This window comes from Centruroides sculpturatus, unplaced genomic scaffold (genome assembly GCF_000671375.1).
Source record: "Centruroides sculpturatus isolate CEXI.00-Female unplaced genomic scaffold, Cexi_2.0 scaffold262, whole genome shotgun sequence".
Classification (NCBI taxonomy): domain Eukaryota; kingdom Metazoa; phylum Arthropoda; class Arachnida; order Scorpiones; family Buthidae; genus Centruroides; species Centruroides sculpturatus.
In genome coordinates, this window is record NW_019384536.1 from 136,852 (window position 1) to 158,844 (window position 21,993).

Here is a 21,993-nt window from a genome sequence, read left to right on the forward strand (position 1 = left end):
GTTTTAATGGAAAAAAATTAAATTTTCTTTTATCCAATTTTAATTTAAATATAATAAATTTTAAAAAATGTAAACATTTTTTAAAATCGGCCACACTTGTATTAATAAAATATAAAAACATATGACAGCTGTAGTTTATTTACTAGCCTCTAGCAAACTCAATTCCTGACTACGCAATTATAAGAAATATTTTAAAATCACGTAAGACTTTATAATAAAAAATAAGTAATTGTAAGGTTACAAACAAATAATAGTATCAAAAATAATGTTATAGATTTAATTAATAGGAATGTTCTTAGGTTGCGACTGTGCAAACGCGAGCGAGCGAGAATAGACTATGTGGCGAGAAGAGGCGAGACGCGATAAATATCAAACCCTATCAGATATGTGCGAGAACCAGAAACTCGCTCACACCAGCGAGATTTCTCGTTTTTCGCTTGTACACGTTTTCCTTTGCGAGAACTATATCGCTTGCAACTAAATTCGCGTCTGCATAGTCGAACCCTAATTGTTTAAAGAAACATCCTATTCGGTTTTTCTCGCTAATCTCTTAAGAACTTCGATTGTTTCTATAATTTGTTTTTATTTAATGCAAATATTTCCATTAATTCTTATTTATGGAGAAGACCGAGAAACAAGGTCGAAAATAAGCTCGAGCGTAGTCCTGGCTTCGGCATTTTTGAGCACATGCTTCTATATCATAGAGAATCGTTCTTCTGAATATCTAAAAAAAATATTTATTTAATTCAATGAAAAATGTTTATAATTATAAAGGGTAATTATTTAAAAATTAATTAAAATATTATTTGTAATTTTGTAGTTATTTAAGAAAAACTTCCGATAACGGAATTGTTGCATTTAACTCATTCGGTTTTTCAATATTTATCTTCTGTTTTAATATTAATCTAAAGTAATTTTACAGTCGAGCAGTAATGCAATTATAATAGAGAATTTTAATCATTTTTCAACAGCGTAGTAAACTTTATATACGTCAACGTTAAGCGTATCACGTGATGCATCGCCCGATATTACAGTGTCGCCATCTGTGAACCATTTTCCGATATTCGTAATATGTTACTCGTCTGGCTCTGAATGAAATGGTTTTATTCAAATATTTGACAATTTCTCTATTGAGGAGAAGAAATGTAAGTTCGTCATTGATAATTTTAATAAATAATAATTGTGTGGATTTGTTTAACGCGCAATTCATATTATATTTTCATTTTTCAAAGTAAAGAGAATCCTTGAGAAGAAAATATGGATTCAATCGTCATTTCTTTAAAATATTTGACTTTTAAATATATTTTTTAATTAAAATTCTAATTAAATATTATTGACAATCATTGAATGATTCTGCACGTAAGTAGTTCAATTTCCTCATACCTTTGCATCCATGATGAATTTTTTTAATTGCATAATTCTTACTGTGCAATTATTAAATGTATACCAATAATTACATAAAATACGCCAACAATTACATAATATACACCAATAATTATACAAAAAGACACCTTTTCCTTTAATAATGCAAAGTGTTTGATAAAAAAGTCAATTTTTCCTCCATTACACACAATTATTATCTTCAGCCATTAATTAATTTATTCACATATTTACAAATACAGTATTCCATCCGTTGAATGTTATCAATAGGGTGATGTCTTGATTTTTTGGGGATTGACCCTACTTTTGCTTGTTTTTAATATTGTACAAACAAACTTTAAATAGAGTTATTTTACTAAAGCATATAATGTCACCAATTTAGAGATCAATAAATAAATGAATTTTAAAAAATAACCAAAGTTTAATCAGTTTTAGACTCTTATTTTCACTGATTCTGCAATATGTCCTTATTGGATTCCGAATGATATGGTTCACTTATTTTCAACCTACAAATAAACTATTTAATATGACAATAGTGTGTAATTACAATATTGTGCTAATTCCTATATCTAAGATTTTCAAAATTATTCATGAAATAACTAATGTAAGCTTTTATCATTCTGCTATGTACAGTACTTAAATGTAAAATTATTTTTATAAAAACAAATACAAGTACTAATTTGCCTTTTTAAATTATAAAATTAAAGTTTACGGTTTTGTTGTTATAGATTTAGAATTTCACAAATTATTGATAAAATATTATTAAGTGCCAAAACATATTTTGTAACAAAAATTTCTTGTTTTATAGTAATTAGATTATCGAGGTCTTATTCTGAAATAACAAAAATTACTTTTCATTCTCTCAAACTGCAAATATTAAGGAAATATATAATAAAACTGCATTACGTGGATTAGAGATGTTTGGAAATTATTTTAAGCTGATTGCATTTTATAAGTTAAATTGTTATTAAATTTTGAATTTAAGATATTTAAAGTAAAAAATATTATTATTTATCACTGTTTAAAATTAATATTTGCATGATGCTGAAAAATAATAAAGTCCCAATGTTCAATAAATACAAAAATATTTCTTCTTAAACCTGTATTTATTAAAAGAATAACAGAAATTTTGTAAGTTTATGATTAAATTTTATTTTATAGTTTTAGAAGAAATACAGTATGTAAACATTACTGGTTATAAAATGTTTTTCAGTCCTTGTTAATAGCAGGACTGTTGGGATCTTGTATAGGGTTTAGAGTTAGAACAGATTCCTTTCAATATTATTATTATTTTTTTGAACAAATGAAGTATATAGATGTTTACTTATTAAAAACAGTTTTAAGGATTTTATTTTTTGTTAATAAAAACAATATTAATTTATAGGAGTAGAAACTACTATGGGTCTTTAAGTTTTTTCTGGGTCCAGGGAAAAATCTCCAGCTGTTGATGGCCCTGTTTAATATTTATTCCTTGTACAGAGTGACCTAAGAAATGAATACACACTTTGATTGTTAATAACACTCTTTTTATTTTCTTAATTTTAAAATAAATATTATAACATTAAATTTAGATCTAAATTATAAAATTATTAAATTAAAATTTAGAATTTAACAATCATTGTGTGTATACATTTCTTTTTTTCTTTGGGACACCCTGTAGTTGGGAATATCTAATAACTATTTCCTGTAGTTCAATTTACGTCAATGAAGCATTATTAAGTAGCGTTACTTAAAAACATTGAGGTAATGTCAGTTAACTATGCTTATTGATATAAATTATAGTTCCTGCATGTTCTGCAAATATTTATAATTAATTATAGTTTTGTTCTTGTATCAAGCCATTTAATGCTATATAATAAACTGTTATATTATATTCTGATTTTGTTATGAGATGTATTATTTATATTTTTTTTCTAAACAAATTTTAATTAATTTTATTTACATATATTTATATTCTGTATAATTTAAAATTAAAGTGTATATTAAAATTTTGCTTTTGATTACAGTTAACACAAATATTTAAATTTAAACATTTTAATATTATTTGTATAGATAAAGTAAGGATAACAAGATTGTTTGTTGAACAAATAAGATAAAATATCTAACAAGTACTTTTATCAGTTTATCCATTATAAGCAATTAGTTAATCAGTAATACTAACATATTTGTTGTTTTTACAGTGTTATGGATTATACCATCATGTTCAATGGCTCTCTATGCCTACAAAAACTTTTAAGGTATTTTATATTTATAAGATTATATGTTAAGTTTCCATTGGATTAAACCTATAAACCAAAAATAATCCAATACTAACACAAATTTAATGCAGCTTTTTCATTAAACTTTTTAAAAACTATTTACTTTTTTTACTTCTTTACAAATTGTTACATTTATTTTTAACTTAAGTTTTATAAATTTTGATAATTGTTTTGAGTTTATAATTGAATTACAGTATTTAATTTTTTAATTTCAGTACATTATTTTTTGTTATAAAAATACTTTAGTACATTTTACAAAATTTAAATAACTTTGTTCTGAATTTACTGAATTTGTTTGTTGATCATGTTAAGTATAAATATTTAATGATTTTTATAAATGTTTTTTTTTTTATAACTAAATTATTTTCTTGAAACAGCTTAAGTTATTTGCCTTTTGAATACCAAAGGAATTTAGTTTTATAGAATAATAGATTTGAAATATTAAACTATCAACAAAATTTATAAGTAATTTAATATATTTGTTTGTTTCTTAATTTTTTAAATATATGTTCAAATCTAATCACACTGTATTAATTCATATCATAGTTTTAATTATGAAGTGATTAAAGTTTGAATTTTTTCAAAATACATTAAAATTTCATAATCATTTTTTATTAATGTAATTTTAATTTTTTTATCCTAGAAAATCAAGATAAAATTGTTTATAAACAAATATTATTTAATTTTAATATTAATTTGTCTTCCAAATTCCTTGATATTAATTTGTCTTCCAAAAACGTCTTAAAATTTGAATATTTTGAATGTCATTAGTTTTTAAAAATTTAAATAATATTTTATTGTGCTATATAGAATAATTTAAAAATTTGACTTGTAAATAAAAATGAAATAAATCTGATAAAAATTTTCTGAATCAGATTACCATGAAATATAATATAAACAAAATAAATATATAAATTTATAAAGAGAATTTATAATTGGATACCTGAAAATACCTTAATATTAAGAGAGAAATAAAAATTAAATTTTATTTTGTTTTATTTTATTTTAAAATAATTTAGTCAGTTTTAAATTATAAATATCATAAAGGTATTTACATATAATAATGTAACAAATTCACATAAAACTGATGGTAACTGCAACTAAATTATGTCAAAGAATGTAATGCATTTGTTTTGATACATTATTTTGATTATATTACACTTATTTTGATATAATATAAAGCTAAAATTAGTCTTCATATTTGAAAAATAAACTTTAGGATTAGCAAAATGAAAAATATACTGCTCTAGATCAAATAGAATATACTTAAAAATGCTTAACTATTTTTAAAACATTTATGAGAATTCATTGAATATATAACATAATAGAATAACTATCTAATCCAGCAGTAGAATTTTCTAAAATTCCAAATTCAACTTCTGCTTGATATTAATTTGTCTTCCAAAAACATCTTAAAATTTGAATATTTTGAATGTCATTAGTTTTTAAAAATTTAATTTTTAATTGCTGACTTGCCTGATGCATGAGAAGAGTTTCGTACTTTTTTCCCCCTCTAGAACTTGGACAGCATCCCAAATTGTTTCATTTATTGTAAAATGTTAACCACCAAGAAAATTCTGTAAGAAACTAAAATAGAAGGGATATTGGGACTATGATGATACAGTTTAAAAAATTTTATTTCATTATTACTTAACTAATTTTCAAATTAGAAATTAATTTTGCTTAACTACTTTTATAGCCATTTATCAAATGCAGTTTCAGACATTGTTCAGATGCTCATGACTCAATGCTGCCAATTTTGAATCATCTTTCTTTATCAAATTTTTAACAAATATGTCTAAGAATCAGTTGCTCTGTTTGTTAAATGTTGATTGATGCATAATAAATTCTATATAATTATCATGTATTAGTTATTCATTGCAAAAACAAAGAATATTTTTGAACTGCTAATTGTTTTTCTGAATTGTATTTTGAAGTCATCTGTAAATTTTTGTCATTTTATGTCTTCTGCAACCAACAAATGATTGTTATTTTGTGTTTGTTTTATAAGCATATAATATAATTAATAATTTCATTTGCATGTATGCATCAATTTTCTGCAAAAAATCTTTCAATGGAAATTAAACAGTTGGGTATAATAGTAGAATAAACTATTGTTACTTCATAGTTATAACATCAGTTTGTTATTCTATATATATTTATGCTTCTGTATATTAAGTAAACAATACACATTTTTAATTAAATAATTTTACATATATTCAAACAAAATAAAATAAATCTAAGTGAATTGTAAACTTTTACTGGGATTAAAAAATATTTTTTTAAAACTCTAATAATAGCTTTAATAATAATAATACTGAAACAATAATGGAACAATGCTAATGGTTTCAATATTCAAACAAGAAAACTTTTAGTTGAACACACTAATAAGTTCAACCAAAGGTTCTTGATTATGTACTACTAGTTAACATACAAAAATATTTTATTAACATTTTAATCATTAATTTATTATACAAATTTTTATTTTTATTACTAATTTATGATATTTAGATTAGTTAATTTTTTTTTTTGAAAAATTTAAATATAATTCGGCATCATAATTTAATTTTTATATTAATTTTAGAGTTTTTTTTTGTTCAGTTTACAGATTTAGAAGTTATTCATGCTAAATCATCTCAATTAAATCCTAAACCAGATCCAAACCATTTGGTATTTGGAAGANGTGTATCTCCAGTAGGGTTGAACTTAATGACAAATTTACTCATTATTAACATTTACAGTTTTTTATAAAATCCATCCCTATCTTCAAAATTAAGCTTTTAGCTGTTTTATAATAGTTAAAAACATAAAATGTTTTTAAATAAAATATGATAACAGATGGCACCACCAAAATTTTAAATGTTGCTGGGAAAGTTGAGCAACTTGTTGCTGTGTTTGATCATATGAATCTTTTATATGATATAATATAGTTACTTCATTAATGACTGATACAGTATAGAAAATTATAAAATACAGTGAAACCTCTATATTTGTCATTAATTAATCTGTTCTTAAGGATCTAACAAATTGGAAAATGACAGATATAGAAACAGTTTTTCCCATAATAAATAACTGATATTCAATTAATTCGTTCCCATCCTAAGAAAAGATACAAGAATAAAAATTTTGTTGTTTGTAAAACTTTATCTTTATTGTACTAAATAAATACAGTATAGTGGTAGAAGGGGAAGAAGAGTAAGGTTATTATTGTTTAGAAGAAGATATATCATCAATTAAAACATTAGGTAATTTCAATTATGATCTTGTCATATTAAATTCTTTGGCTAAGTTGGAAACACTAGAGAGGTTGCGGCCAAAGTTTTCATCTCTAAAACATGAACATCGAACGTTGACTGCCACCATCTTGTAAGCCTAGAAGTTTGACAATGGCATTTGGAATGTCAAGCATTATTCCAATGACGTTCCAAATGCCATTATCAAACTTCTAGGCTTACAAGATGGTGCTCAACATTTAATGTTCACATTTTAAAGATGAAAACTTTGGTTGCAACCTCTCTACTATGTCCATTTTTAGACTTAGCAATAATTTTTTTATCTCTATTGTTGTTCTAACAACTTTTCTTTTTTGCTGTTTTTCTTCGGTGCACTTTGTTGGAGCCATTGGGACTTTAGGTTTTGAAAATAATCAATGTGAGAAACCAAGAACACACACAATGACTGCACAAAGCAATCTGATTAACTACAGCAAGCTGACAGTGTTGCCAACTCAAAATTCAAATTTATAGCTAGACATTTTAATAAAAATATTCAAATCATATTGTTTCCATTAAAATTGCTTGATTTTTTTTTTTTTTTATATCTAGATAACATTATAAAAATAGCTAGGTCATTATAATTTAGGTAATTTGCATAGCTAGATTGTTCATAAATCAACTAAATGTAGCAAAAATTAGGTAAATTGGCAACACTAAGCTAACATGGCTAGCTGATCTACATGGGCGTGCGATTGTAGTGCCACTGCCGGTGTTGTGAATGATGATGAATATGGGGGGGAAGTCATCAAAATGTGACAAATATCGAATATTACGAATATAGAGGTTCCACTGTATCACATTTGTGTAATATTTTAAACATAATAAAGAAATCAAAAAATTTCTGAAGATAAAAGATTTCTAAAGAAATATTTAAAATGTATATATTTTTATATAAAGTATAACTTTAAATACAAATACTTTTATAAATATTTGTTCTTGAAGTACAAGCTTAAATATTATCAAATGATAGGAAAATATTATATTAATGATACTACATGCAATCAGGACTGTGGAGTCGGAGTCAGGAGGAATTTCTGGCCAGAGGAGTTGGAGTCAGGAAAAATGTGTTGACTCCTCCTCCAACATTTTAAATTTAATTTAGTTTTTTTATTTAAATGAAAGAAAATTTATTTTATATTTATTAACTTTTTAAAACGTTTTTGTATTTTGTTATAATTCATTTATTTTAAATAAAAAATGCAACAATTTAATTTATTAAATATGTACAGTTTTCTTTGTAGTATTTATGTTTAGTAGTTAAATTATTTTGACTGAATTGAATCTCAATATTTTTGATTCATTCCTTTATTATTCCCACTCTAAATAAGTATTCTATTTTTCTGAATGAACCAGACTAATTGATCAGAGTATATATTTTTCTTTTCTGAACAAGGGGCTGAAGTAACTAGATTGCACACTTTTTAGTTGGACTAACTTTTCTGGAAAGATGAAATTGAAGTGCAGAAGCTGTAGAATAAAGATATGTAGATGTAGAATTTTATTGCTCCTTTATAGCTTTTTCCTCTCATTAAATATTTGTTAAAAATTAATTTTTTTATACAAATAAATATTAATGTAAGTTAAATATTAAAAATACTAACTATAAAAGTATTTGGGTAAATGTCTGGGGCTCCTTTCAGAGTTCAGAGTAGGATAATCCCCTATGAGTGCCTCTGCTCCCCCATAAAATGACTTGGTATTTAATTTTGCCAGTTGGAGTTGGCCTGATTATCAAGAGTCTGAGTTGGAGTTGAGTGTTTTTTACCGACTCTGCAGCCCTGCATGCAATCCTAAAGATTAAAAAATTAAAGTAGCTTATGTAATACATACAGTTTTGTATAAATTTTGCTTTAAGTTTTTGTTGAAGTTGAATTGTAAAATATATAATTTTAAGTAGCTTCAATAGAAAATTTGGAATAAAGTTTGGTTTTCTTTAATATTAAAATTTTAAAAAAGAAAGTAAAAAGCAAATTTAATAATTACTTCATTAACAACAGATAATAGTGATACAAAACATCTACTGTATGTACTAAAATAAATAAATCTTTTTACATAATAGTTATTTGATGGAGAAGAATTAATAAAATGCATGAAAAAGTTAATATCTATTGATAAAGATTGGGTTCCTAATCATAGTTCCAGTTCATTATACATTCGTCCAACTATGATAGGTATTGAACCATCTTTAGGAGTGGCTTCAGCTAATAAATCCTTATTATATGTTATAACTGGGCCTGTTGGACCATATTTTAGCACAGGAGTTAAACCTGTTTCACTGTTAGCTGATCCTAAATTTATACGTGCATGGCCAGGTGGAATTGGAGACAAGAAAGCAGGATCGTAAGTTGTATTTATTGTCAATAACTTTAATTATTTTAAATATTTTATCTATTTCTTTTTTATTTAATTAACATAAAATTAGTTTTTCAGTGTAATGATTAATCTTTTAATATTGTATTATATTATTATTTTAGAGAGAAGGATTCAAAATTTTTATGAATCTTTTTCTCTAGTTAATGACTGGAATTTTAATGTTTTTACAAATATGATTATATTGATTAAATTGTATTTTGAGGAGTGGGGAGATAATGGGGGTTGTGTGTATTTCCAGTAGGGTNTATTTTGTTTTATTTTATTTTAAAATAATTTAGTCAGTTTTAAATTATAAATATCATAAAGGTATTTACATATAATAATGTAACAAATTCACATAAAACTGATGGTAACTGCAACTAAATTATGTCAAAGAATGTAATGCATTTGTTTTGATACATTATTTTGATTATATTACACTTATTTTGATATAATATAAAGCTAAAATTAGTCTTCATATTTGAAAAATAAACTTTAGGATTAGCAAAATGAAAAATATACTGCTCTAGATCAAATAGAATATACTTAAAAATGCTTAACTATTTTTAAAACATTTATGAGAATTCATTGAATATATAACATAATAGAATAACTATCTAATCCAGCAGTAGAATTTTCTAAAATTCCAAATTCAACTTCTGCTTGATATTAATTTGTCTTCCAAAAACATCTTAAAATTTGAATATTTTGAATGTCATTAGTTTTTAAAAATTTAATTTTTAATTGCTGACTTGCCTGATGCATGAGAAGAGTTTCGTACTTTTTTCCCCCTCTAGAACTTGGACAGCATCCCAAATTGTTTCATTTATTGTAAAATGTTAACCACCAAGAAAATTCTGTAAGAAACTAAAATAGAAGGGATATTGGGACTATGATGATACAGTTTAAAAAATTTTATTTCATTATTACTTAACTAATTTTCAAATTAGAAATTAATTTTGCTTAACTACTTTTATAGCCATTTATCAAATGCAGTTTCAGACATTGTTCAGATGCTCATGACTCAATGCTGCCAATTTTGAATCATCTTTCTTTATCAAATTTTTAACAAATATGTCTAAGAATCAGTTGCTCTGTTTGTTAAATGTTGATTGATGCATAATAAATTCTATATAATTATCATGTATTAGTTATTCATTGCAAAAACAAAGAATATTTTTGAACTGCTAATTGTTTTTCTGAATTGTATTTTGAAGTCATCTGTAAATTTTTGTCATTTTATGTCTTCTGCAACCAACAAATGATTGTTATTTTGTGTTTGTTTTATAAGCATATAATATAATTAATAATTTCATTTGCATGTATGCATCAATTTTCTGCAAAAAATCTTTCAATGGAAATTAAACAGTTGGGTATAATAGTAGAATAAACTATTGTTACTTCATAGTTATAACATCAGTTTGTTATTCTATATATATTTATGCTTCTGTATATTAAGTAAACAATACACATTTTTAATTAAATAATTTTACATATATTCAAACAAAATAAAATAAATCTAAGTGAATTGTAAACTTTTACTGGGATTAAAAAATATTTTTTTAAAACTCTAATAATAGCTTTAATAATAATAATACTGAAACAATAATGGAACAATGCTAATGGTTTCAATATTCAAACAAGAAAACTTTTAGTTGAACACACTAATAAGTTCAACCAAAGGTTCTTGATTATGTACTACTAGTTAACATACAAAAATATTTTATTAACATTTTAATCATTAATTTATTATACAAATTTTTATTTTTATTACTAATTTATGATATTTAGATTAGTTAATTTTTTTTTTTGAAAANCGAAAATTTCTTGGGTTTCTCAATCCCGGATACCCCAGAGCGGTGGGATTCCGCCTTAGCCGCTCGGCCTCCGTCCTCTGTCATTGATCTATCATTAATATAATTATCCCGTATAGAAAATTTTATAAGCTTATTTTCTACGCTTTTATACTTTATTATATTAATAATAATTATAAAATTCATACGACCTAAACGGGAATGAATCACAAGAACAACGCATCACATTAAAATTCACGTAGGTCACATTTTCAAGAATTTACAAAAACTAGAACTTTGGGTCACGTTATAGAAAATAATGTGCAGTGTTTTTTTTTTCTATCTGCATAATTCTTTTATTGAATTAGAATCGGTTAGAGGTCCCTGAACAAGATAATGCAACCGTTATGGATTAAAAATTATTATGTCCAATTCTATGAATAGATATTTTAAGTTCAATGAGCGTTCCGAAGCGTTGAAGCAAAAAATAAACAGAACCATAATTTAAACCCTGGAATTTGACATTTCCTGTCAAAATGGCTTCACAAAGATATCTGAATAAATTGTATGGAGAGAGATTATTCTTTTGTCATAGCATTATCATTATCGTAGAATTACTCTCGTACTATAAAATTATCGATATTATAGACTGGTAGGCTATATTTATTCACATATATACATTTAAACTTAATATATACAACGCAGGTATATTATATACACAGTGGAAACTTCTTGATTATTTGAACTTGATGAGACCAGGGATGATCTGGATAAATGAAATTTCAGATAATCCAGAAACATTTGTTTTTTTGTGGATACATCAAGCATTATATATTTAAAGTTTTTTGAACTATAAATAGTTTAATGAAATTGCTGTATTTGAAAGTAAATTAATTTACTCAAAATCTAACATAATATTATGTATATATGACCTAGCTTTGTGACACTACAGTTGACAGATGACATAATAATTTTCAGTTATATGAAGAGTTTGTTTCTGTGTATTATACTCTGTGGTATGTACAATGCTACATGGTTCTTTATTTATTGAAAACTGTTCCAAATAATTTGGACTTTCAGATAATCAAGTTTTTACTGTATATATATTTTAATTCTAGCTTATTATTTATACAACACATTATTTATTTTCAAACTATAATTTATAACAATACTTTGTTTGAACCATTCAATTATCAGAACAATAAATAATCAACATATTTATAAAGGTTCAAAACTTATTAGTAATTGTGTTCTTTTATTACAGTCCTAAAAATTGCAACAAGTTGCTTAAATTTCTTGGCAACATTTAAAAACTGCAAATGGTGCTATCTGTTATGATATTTTATTTAAAAACTTTTTATATTTTTAACTATTATAAAATGGCAAAAAGCTAATTTTGAGGGTAGGGATGAGTTTTATAAAAGACTGTAAATGCTAATAAAGAGTTAAATTGTCATTAAGTTTGATCCTACTCAAGATATGACATGTGATCCTTCTATCTATCCTTCCCATCAACCTCTAACCACCAAAATTTAATAGCATCCTAATATACAATCCTTCCTGCAAAATTTCAAAAATTTTTGACAAGAAGCACAGGAGTTAAGCTTCAAAGAGGGTGAACAAAATCATGTCCACTCACACTAACAAAGAAAAAACCTCCAAATTTTTTTTTGCATTTCTTAATGGTTCAAAGGTCTAGAATCAAAAAGTGTAAAAATCTTGATCAGTCAAAAAATGACCAATGCCATATTTTCCCTTTGTTATATATAACAAAGAAGGGACAGTAAAACTCAAAACAGTATTTATAGACTTAACTGCATTTAATATAAAAATATATTTGAATACTATGTTAATAAATTTTTGTGTATGGCTATTTCAAATAAGTTACATATAGCATAATATTGAATTTTAAGTTTTTAGTCCATGACTATAACTAACTAAATTTTTAAATTAATTTTAAAATCAAATGTTATTTTATATGATTTGAACCTAAAAACTAACATATGAGAACTGGCACTTAAATGGGAATATTTAAATACATAATAGAAAATGAAAATAATGAACAGATTTAATTATTGTAATAAAAAATCCAGATGGTAAAATGTGAATGTTATGCTTAGGATTATCCAAAAATTAATATTTGAATGATGGAAACAAGCTGTAATTAAAAAGTTTTAGAATAGCATCAAGTTTGTCAAAACTTGATGCTATTCTAAAAACTTTTAATTACAGCATCAAGTTTGTCAAAACTTGATGCTATTCTAAAACTTTTTAATTACAAGCTTTGTGCTTGTAATTAAACTTGATGCTATTCTAAAACTAAGTTTGTCAAAACACATTTAATTTTATCAAAATCCATAATGATATTAATTCATTTTTACTTTCCTGGTTATTATAACAGAGGGAAAATATGGCAATCTGGCAAAAAAATGGCCACTGCCAGATTTTTCAGGCTTAGGACACTTTGAAACATCCAGAAATGCAAAAAATTTGGGGGTAATTTTTGTATGTATTGATATTTTTATATTTGTAGGGGGACACAATGTTGTTCAATCTGTTTAAATTTAATAACTCCTGTGCTTTTTGTCGAAAAGTTCTGAAATTTTTCAAGAAGGTTTGTTTCTTAGGGGATTGATGCTATTAAATTTTGGTGGTTAAAGGTTGAGGAGTGGGGAGATAATGGGGGTTGTGTGTATCTCCAGTAGGGTTGAACTTAATGACAAATTTACTCATTATTAACATTTACAGTTTTTTATAAAATCCATCCCTATCTTCAAAATTAAGCTTTTAGCTGTTTTATAATAGTTAAAAACATAAAATGTTTTTAAATAAAATATGATAACAGATGGCACCACCAAAATTTTAAATGTTGCTGGGAAAGTTGAGCAACTTGTTGCTGTGTTTGATCATATGAATCTTTTATATGATATAATATAGTTACTTCATTAATGACTGATACAGTATAGAAAATTATAAAATACAGTGAAACCTCTATATTTGTCATTAATTAATCTGTTCTTAAGGATCTAACAAATTGGAAAATGACAGATATAGAAACAGTTTTTCCCATAATAAATAACTGATATTCAATTAATTCGTTCCCATCCTAAGAAAAGATACAAGAATAAAAATTTTGTTGTTTGTAAAACTTTATCTTTATTGTACTAAATAAATACAGTATAGTGGTAGAAGGGGAAGAAGAGTAAGGTTATTATTGTTTAGAAGAAGATATATCATCAATTAAAACATTAGGTAATTTCAATTATGATCTTGTCATATTAAATTCTTTGGCTAAGTTGGAAACACTAGAGAGGTTGCGGCCAAAGTTTTCATCTCTAAAACATGAACATCGAACGTTGACTGCCACCATCTTGTAAGCCTAGAAGTTTGACAATGGCATTTGGAATGTCAAGCATTATTCCAATGACGTTCCAAATGCCATTATCAAACTTCTAGGCTTACAAGATGGTGCTCAACATTTAATGTTCACATTTTAAAGATGAAAACTTTGGTTGCAACCTCTCTACTATGTCCATTTTTAGACTTAGCAATAATTTTTTTATCTCTATTGTTGTTCTAACAACTTTTCTTTTTTGCTGTTTTTCTTCGGTGCACTTTGTTGGAGCCATTGGGACTTTAGGTTTTGAAAATAATCAATGTGAGAAACCAAGAACACACACAATGACTGCACAAAGCAATCTGATTAACTACAGCAAGCTGACAGTGTTGCCAACTCAAAATTCAAATTTATAGCTAGACATTTTAATAAAAATATTCAAATCATATTGTTTCCATTAAAATTGCTTGATTTTTTTTTTTTTTTATATCTAGATAACATTATAAAAATAGCTAGGTCATTATAATTTAGGTAATTTGCATAGCTAGATTGTTCATAAATCAACTAAATGTAGCAAAAATTAGGTAAATTGGCAACACTAAGCTAACATGGCTAGCTGATCTACATGGGCGTGCGATTGTAGTGCCACTGCCGGTGTTGTGAATGATGATGAATATGGGGGGGAAGTCATCAAAATGTGACAAATATCGAATATTACGAATATAGAGGTTCCACTGTATCACATTTGTGTAATATTTTAAACATAATAAAGAAATCAAAAAATTTCTGAAGATAAAAGATTTCTAAAGAAATATTTAAAATGTATATATTTTTATATAAAGTATAACTTTAAATACAAATACTTTTATAAATATTTGTTCTTGAAGTACAAGCTTAAATATTATCAAATGATAGGAAAATATTATATTAATGATACTACATGCAATCAGGACTGTGGAGTCGGAGTCAGGAGGAATTTCTGGCCAGAGGAGTTGGAGTCAGGAAAAATGTGTTGACTCCTCCTCCAACATTTTAAATTTAATTTAGTTTTTTTATTTAAATGAAAGAAAATTTATTTTATATTTATTAACTTTTTAAAACGTTTTTGTATTTTGTTATAATTCATTTATTTTAAATAAAAAATGCAACAATTTAATTTATTAAATATGTACAGTTTTCTTTGTAGTATTTATGTTTAGTAGTTAAATTATTTTGACTGAATTGAATCTCAATATTTTTGATTCATTCCTTTATTATTCCCACTCTAAATAAGTATTCTATTTTTCTGAATGAACCAGACTAATTGATCAGAGTATATATTTTTCTTTTCTGAACAAGGGGCTGAAGTAACTAGATTGCACACTTTTTAGTTGGACTAACTTTTCTGGAAAGATGAAATTGAAGTGCAGAAGCTGTAGAATAAAGATATGTAGATGTAGAATTTTATTGCTCCTTTATAGCTTTTTCCTCTCATTAAATATTTGTTAAAAATTAATTTTTTTATACAAATAAATATTAATGTAAGTTAAATATTAAAAATACTAACTATAAAAGTATTTGGGTAAATGTCTGGGGCTCCTTTCAGAGTTCAGAGTAGGATAATCCCCTATGAGTGCCTCTGCTCCCCCATAAAATGACTTGGTATTTAATTTTGCCAGTTGGAGTTGGCCTGATTATCAAGAGTCTGAGTTGGAGTTGAGTGTTTTTTACCGACTCTGCAGCCCTGCATGCAATCCTAAAGATTAAAAAATTAAAGTAGCTTATGTAATACATACAGTTTTGTATAAATTTTGCTTTAAGTTTTTGTTGAAGTTGAATTGTAAAATATATAATTTTAAGTAGCTTCAATAGAAAATTTGGAATAAAGTTTGGTTTTCTTTAATATTAAAATTTTAAAAAAGAAAGTAAAAAGCAAATTTAATAATTACTTCATTAACAACAGATAATAGTGATACAAAACATCTACTGTATGTACTAAAATAAATAAATCTTTTTACATAATAGTTATTTGATGGAGAAGAATTAATAAAATGCATGAAAAAGTTAATATCTATTGATAAAGATTGGGTTCCTAATCATAGTTCCAGTTCATTATACATTCGTCCAACTATGATAGGTATTGAACCATCTTTAGGAGTGGCTTCAGCTAATAAATCCTTATTATATGTTATAACTGGGCCTGTTGGACCATATTTTAGCACAGGAGTTAAACCTGTTTCACTGTTAGCTGATCCTAAATTTATACGTGCATGGCCAGGTGGAATTGGAGACAAGAAAGCAGGATCGTAAGTTGTATTTATTGTCAATAACTTTAATTATTTTAAATATTTTATCTATTTCTTTTTTATTTAATTAACATAAAATTAGTTTTTCAGTGTAATGATTAATCTTTTAATATTGTATTATATTATTATTTTAGAGAGAAGGATTCAAAATTTTTATGAATCTTTTTCTCTAGTTAATGACTGGAATTTTAATGTTTTTACAAATATGATTATATTGATTAAATTGTATTGGCAATAAGTTGTTTAGAAAGATAGATATTTGAAATGGATTATCAATGACTTTTATTTTTATAAATTCTCTTATTTTATATAAAAGTAATGTATAGAATATAAATGTTTATTTTTTTCATGTTTAATTTCATGTCTAATAAACTAATTTCTATTAATTAATTTTTAATATACACGACGAAAAATGTATATATTTATTTTAATGGCACCTAATATATATTTGTAATTTAAGCTATATTGATTTTTATGAATTTAAAAAGCAAACTTTTAAAATCTTAGAAATTATGGACCAACAGTAGCTATTCAAAAACATGCAGAAAAGATGAATTTACAGCAAGTTCTCTGGTTGTTTGGTGATGATCATCAGCTAACAGAAGTTGGAACTATGAATATATTTGTTTATTTTATTAATGATAAAGGAGGTTCGTTTATTAATATTTTTAAAACTTTTAAATAATTGTATTTTATTAATTATAAATCAAAAAGTATTTTTTCTTCTAGAAAAAGAATTAATTACTCCTCCATTAAATGGAATAATACTGCCAGGTGTTACTCGTAAGAGTTTGATTGAACTAGCTGAAGAATGGGTAAGTCTTAATTTCATATAGAAAAATATGTATGCATTTATTTTATATTGTATAATCTAAAAATAATTTTATTTTATATAATATTTTTTCAGAAAGAATTTAAAATTACTGAAAGAGTAATAACAATGAAAGAAGTAATCAAATTATTACAAGAAAATAAGGTAGGATATATTAATGCTTAGTAGAGGACATTGTATCTTTTTAGATCAAGTTTATATTCAAAATCATTACATGAAAATTTATTATGTAGACATATTTATACAACTTCTATGAAGTTGTAGAAAAATTAAAGAAAATTAAAATTATGAATTTTTTATTCCTATCTGAATATAGCTGTAATTTTTAATATGCTGCAGTAGTGACATGTTGACCTGTCATTTTCAGTTGTGCATTATAGCTTCATGGAGCCTAGGTAAATTTGAATTAGGGAGCTTCAGGTATAGTGTTGACTGCAGACATTTTTCTTTGGAGGAATATTTTGGGGCTCCTGTTTGTGGAGGCTTTAAATAATTGCCTTTTTTTGTCCATAGGATAATGTGCCACTGGTCATTTGCATGTAGAAGGCAATACTTGTCAGTCATGGGCAAATAGGGTGACTTAAGTTACTTTGAGCATGGACAGATTGTTGAGGCCTGGAAAATGTCATGAAACAGATGCGTTTATTGAATGTTCTTATACCACAGTGTTCTGGGTGTATCATACTGGATGGATCATGTGCAAACATCCACACAGTAGTTGGTCATATATGATTGATCCCAGAGGTGAGTGTAGCATGTTGAGACTGTTATCTTAACAATGACGTGCCATAGTGGAATGCTTTTTGACAATGACCACCTGACATACCTTGCATTGACTGGGTTCAATAGCCATTGATCTGCAGAAGTGCCTTTGTTGACCATGCAACATTGCAAACAACACCTTGCCTAAGTGAGAGAAAGCTGTTGTTGGACCTTGGACATGTGGAAGAAGGTTGTCTGGAGTGATGAGTCCTGTTTCATATTGAACCACACTAATGGCTGGCTCTGAATCTGGCATAAACAGCATGAAGCTGTATCCCCTGGTTGCACAGTTGGGATTAGACAAGTTGATGGTGGTGGTATCATGGTCTGGGGAGCATTCTTTTGATAAGGTCTAGTGCCATTAGTCATCATCCCACAATTCCTTAATGGTGAACAATACAGGGACCTGTTAGCCTGGAGATATAGGTGCAAATGATCACCTGTGTTTCTTAACAACAGTGCCATTTTCAGCATGATAATGCACCGTGTCACCAGCAAAATTCACTCTGGAATGGTTGGAGGAACATACAGGTTAGGATGAGGGCAAAGGCAGTGTATAGAATTCAAACTCACCAGACTGCAACTCTATTGAACATGTTTGGGATATGCTGGAATTAGGGATTGCAATCCAGCAGTGTTTTTAATCCAGCTGGATTTTTGCTGGATCAACATTGTTCCAGCTGGATCCAGCATGGATGTATTTTTGGTGCAATAAAGTGTTATCTGTCTTTCTATCTATCCAGAAATTTATGGGTTTTTTTTTAAAGAAATAAAACATTTTTTTAAATACTGTACTTAAGAAACTTTTATTATTTAGACTGGTCACTATAAATCAGTAAAACTTCTTACACATTTAGGTAGAAAACTTAACTTTGGTTTGGTTTAACACTTGAAATAGAGATAATTAACTTTAAATGTTTAGTTAGATTATAATTATAATGTAATCCTTAAGTTAAATAATAGCAAAGGTAATTCAACTAATTAATTTAATATTAATATATTATATTATAATAATGTAAGGACGGATAATCAGTGGCTAAGTGGCTATCAGTCTTATCAGTTTTCTTATATAGACTCTAGGCTACATATCATTCTGTAGTTATTTATAAGTAATTTAATTATTAGTGTTAGTAAAGTAGTTAGTAAGTAATTAGTAGTAGTCTAGTAGTTAGCCGATTGAAGACTGGTGATCAACTCATTGAATAGTAACCACTCATCAGTGGAGAATTTAGTGTCTGAGCCAGTGTCTATTAAAGCTTTATCGATGCAAACTTTTACACTGTAGAAACGTTCCAGCATGCTGAGGAAACTGTTCCACCTAGTGCAGCAGTCAAGAATCAAACTCAATTCTTTGTCTTTTGCTTCTTTTACATATTTTTGCAAAAACATATCATCTTTGGTTGGTGCTTTTTTAAAAGTCGTATTGTGTTGTTAAGTGTAGGTCTCAGGGTGGAGAGAGAAGTGGACCATGATGTTGTTTTTTGAGTCAATGAAAGCCACAGTCATGGTGTTGGTGGTTTTCGATCTGTCAGTGGCAACACTATTACAGATTAATTTACTTTCACATGTAGTAATTGCATTACACTATTTATAGTTTATGAAACATTAAATGTACAGTACTTGATATATCCAAAACATAAAAATACATGATTTTCGATGATTTTCTGGAATAACCAAAATTTCATTTATTTGAAAGATCCTTGGTCTCATCAAATTCAGATAATTTTGAGTTTACTGTATATGTATATAATGTATATATCAATGATATAAACTAAAAGTTTAAAATCTTTCTATAGTGTATCTTTGGAGCAGTTATAGAAATGTTATATTTAAACTGCTTGGTTAGCATTATCATTATAATTTTATTTTTAATGAATATTTATTAGATTAATTTCTAATTAGAAAAAGAACATGTCTTTGTATAGTATGTGTGAATATACTATTTGTAATACGAGGGGGACCCAAAAAAAACCGAACTGAGAGCATGCTGCAATTCATAGACGTAGTAGAGAGTTCTCCTGTTACATGGGGTTAGTAGAGACCTTCATGAAACAGCTGTGCAAATGGTGTCAGTTTGTAGGTTTACATTTGAGTGTAGTGTTGTGTTTCTCTTACTGTTATTTTGTTCCGCCTGCAAAGTTCTGGGCGTCCTTCAACATTTCGATATGTTGAAAAAATCTGCCAAAAAAGTGTTAAGACGTCTGCGAGAGGATGTGCAAAGGAAACATCCAGAACTTTGGCGATCAGGTGACTGGTTCATTCATCATGACAATGCTCCTGCACACATGGCCTTACGAGTGGCCCACTATTTGGTTTCTCGGGGATGGCCTGTCATTCCCCACCCTCCATATTCACCAGACCTAGCCCCGTGCAACTTTTTTCTGTTTCCGAGAATGAAGAAAAATCTAAAAGGGAAGCGTTTTGATGATGTGGCGGTGATAAAAACAGCTTCACTAAGGGCACTGGATGATATCAAGGTTGGAGAGGTCCAGAGATGCTTCCAACAGTGGGGAAAAAGACTTGACAAGTGCATCACATCTAATGGAGAGTACTTTGAAGGTGACTGAAGGAATTTTGTAAAAAAGTTAATAAATAAAGTTTTTATACAAAAAATCGGGGGTATTTTGGTCCCCCCCATGTATAATGCTGTCGGACATTTTTTGTTAATTATGTACTTTAAGTACTATGATACGCTTCTTGTATAGTATTCTGAATGGCTTGTGAGCACTAAAATTGGCTTTACTTTACCGCTAGAAAAACACTATTTTATTTTTTGAAAAATAAAATAGTGTTTTTCTAAGTCTAATTTGATGTCCTGTGGTGGTGTAATAAGTCTAGTGGTAAAGTAAAGCCAATTTTATGTGCTTTAAGATTTTATTTACTCTTTTATCAAATTAACTAAATTTCATTTTTTATAAATAAAATTAATTATAATAAAAATGAACATAATTTTTTCCTGTAATTTATAATTAATATTTGTTGTAATGCTGTAAATTTTGATAGATTACTGACTTTTATGATTTTATTTGCTTCTAGTTATTAGAAATATTTGGGGCAGGAACTGCATGTGTTGTTTGTCCTGTCAATCATATCCATTATCTTGGTCAAGAACTACATATTCCCACAATGGAACATGTTGATCCTTTAAATTTAAGGTTTTTGAAAGCTTTGACTGATATACAGGTAAGAAATTTTTAATTTTGTTATTTATTATAAGGAAAGGTATTTAATAATTTATTTTTTCAGTTTGGACGAGTGAAACATGAATGGGCAGTGGAAATTGAATAAATGACAGATTAGTACAGACATTTTTAATATTGGATACTGAGAATTTGATTATTGCAAAGTAAATAAATAAAATATTATTGTTATTTATTTACTTTACTATATATAATTCTGTTATTAATTTGAATATGTATTAAATTTAATATTTTATAATTTATATTTAAAACATTGTAAGTAATTAAATTTTCAAAATTTTGAATTAATATCACATAGTACAAAAAATAAATACTGAAATCATGTAATATAAAGTTAAAGAAAAAATTACAAAACAGCTTGTTCTGTAAATAAAACAAAAATGTTTTGATTGTAGTATATTTCAAGAAAAATTGTGGCCACATTTTGATTCAATATCATCAGACATTGATGATTATGATTAAAACAAAATATTTTTTCCAGAAGAAAATTGCATTTTATTTTCATTCATGTACATTAAA

The 21,993-nt window shown here is 26.6% G+C and overlaps 1 protein-coding gene across 1 annotated transcript; it reads left to right on the forward strand.

Moving 5' to 3' along the window:
* Positions 1-1,020: 1,020 nt before the first annotated feature.
* On the forward strand, positions 1,021-21,700 carry LOC111623260 (branched-chain-amino-acid aminotransferase-like). Its single transcript, XM_023365784.1, has 9 exons — positions 1,021-1,145; positions 3,561-3,617; positions 6,240-6,332; positions 16,400-16,680; positions 17,188-17,330; positions 17,410-17,495; positions 17,588-17,656; positions 21,311-21,457; positions 21,521-21,700. The coding sequence occupies exons 1-9, from the start codon at positions 1,098-1,100 to the stop codon at positions 21,560-21,562; spliced, it is 966 nt and encodes a 321-aa protein (XP_023221552.1). The 5' UTR covers positions 1,021-1,097; the 3' UTR covers positions 21,563-21,700.
* The last annotated feature ends 293 nt before the right edge of the window (positions 21,701-21,993 follow it).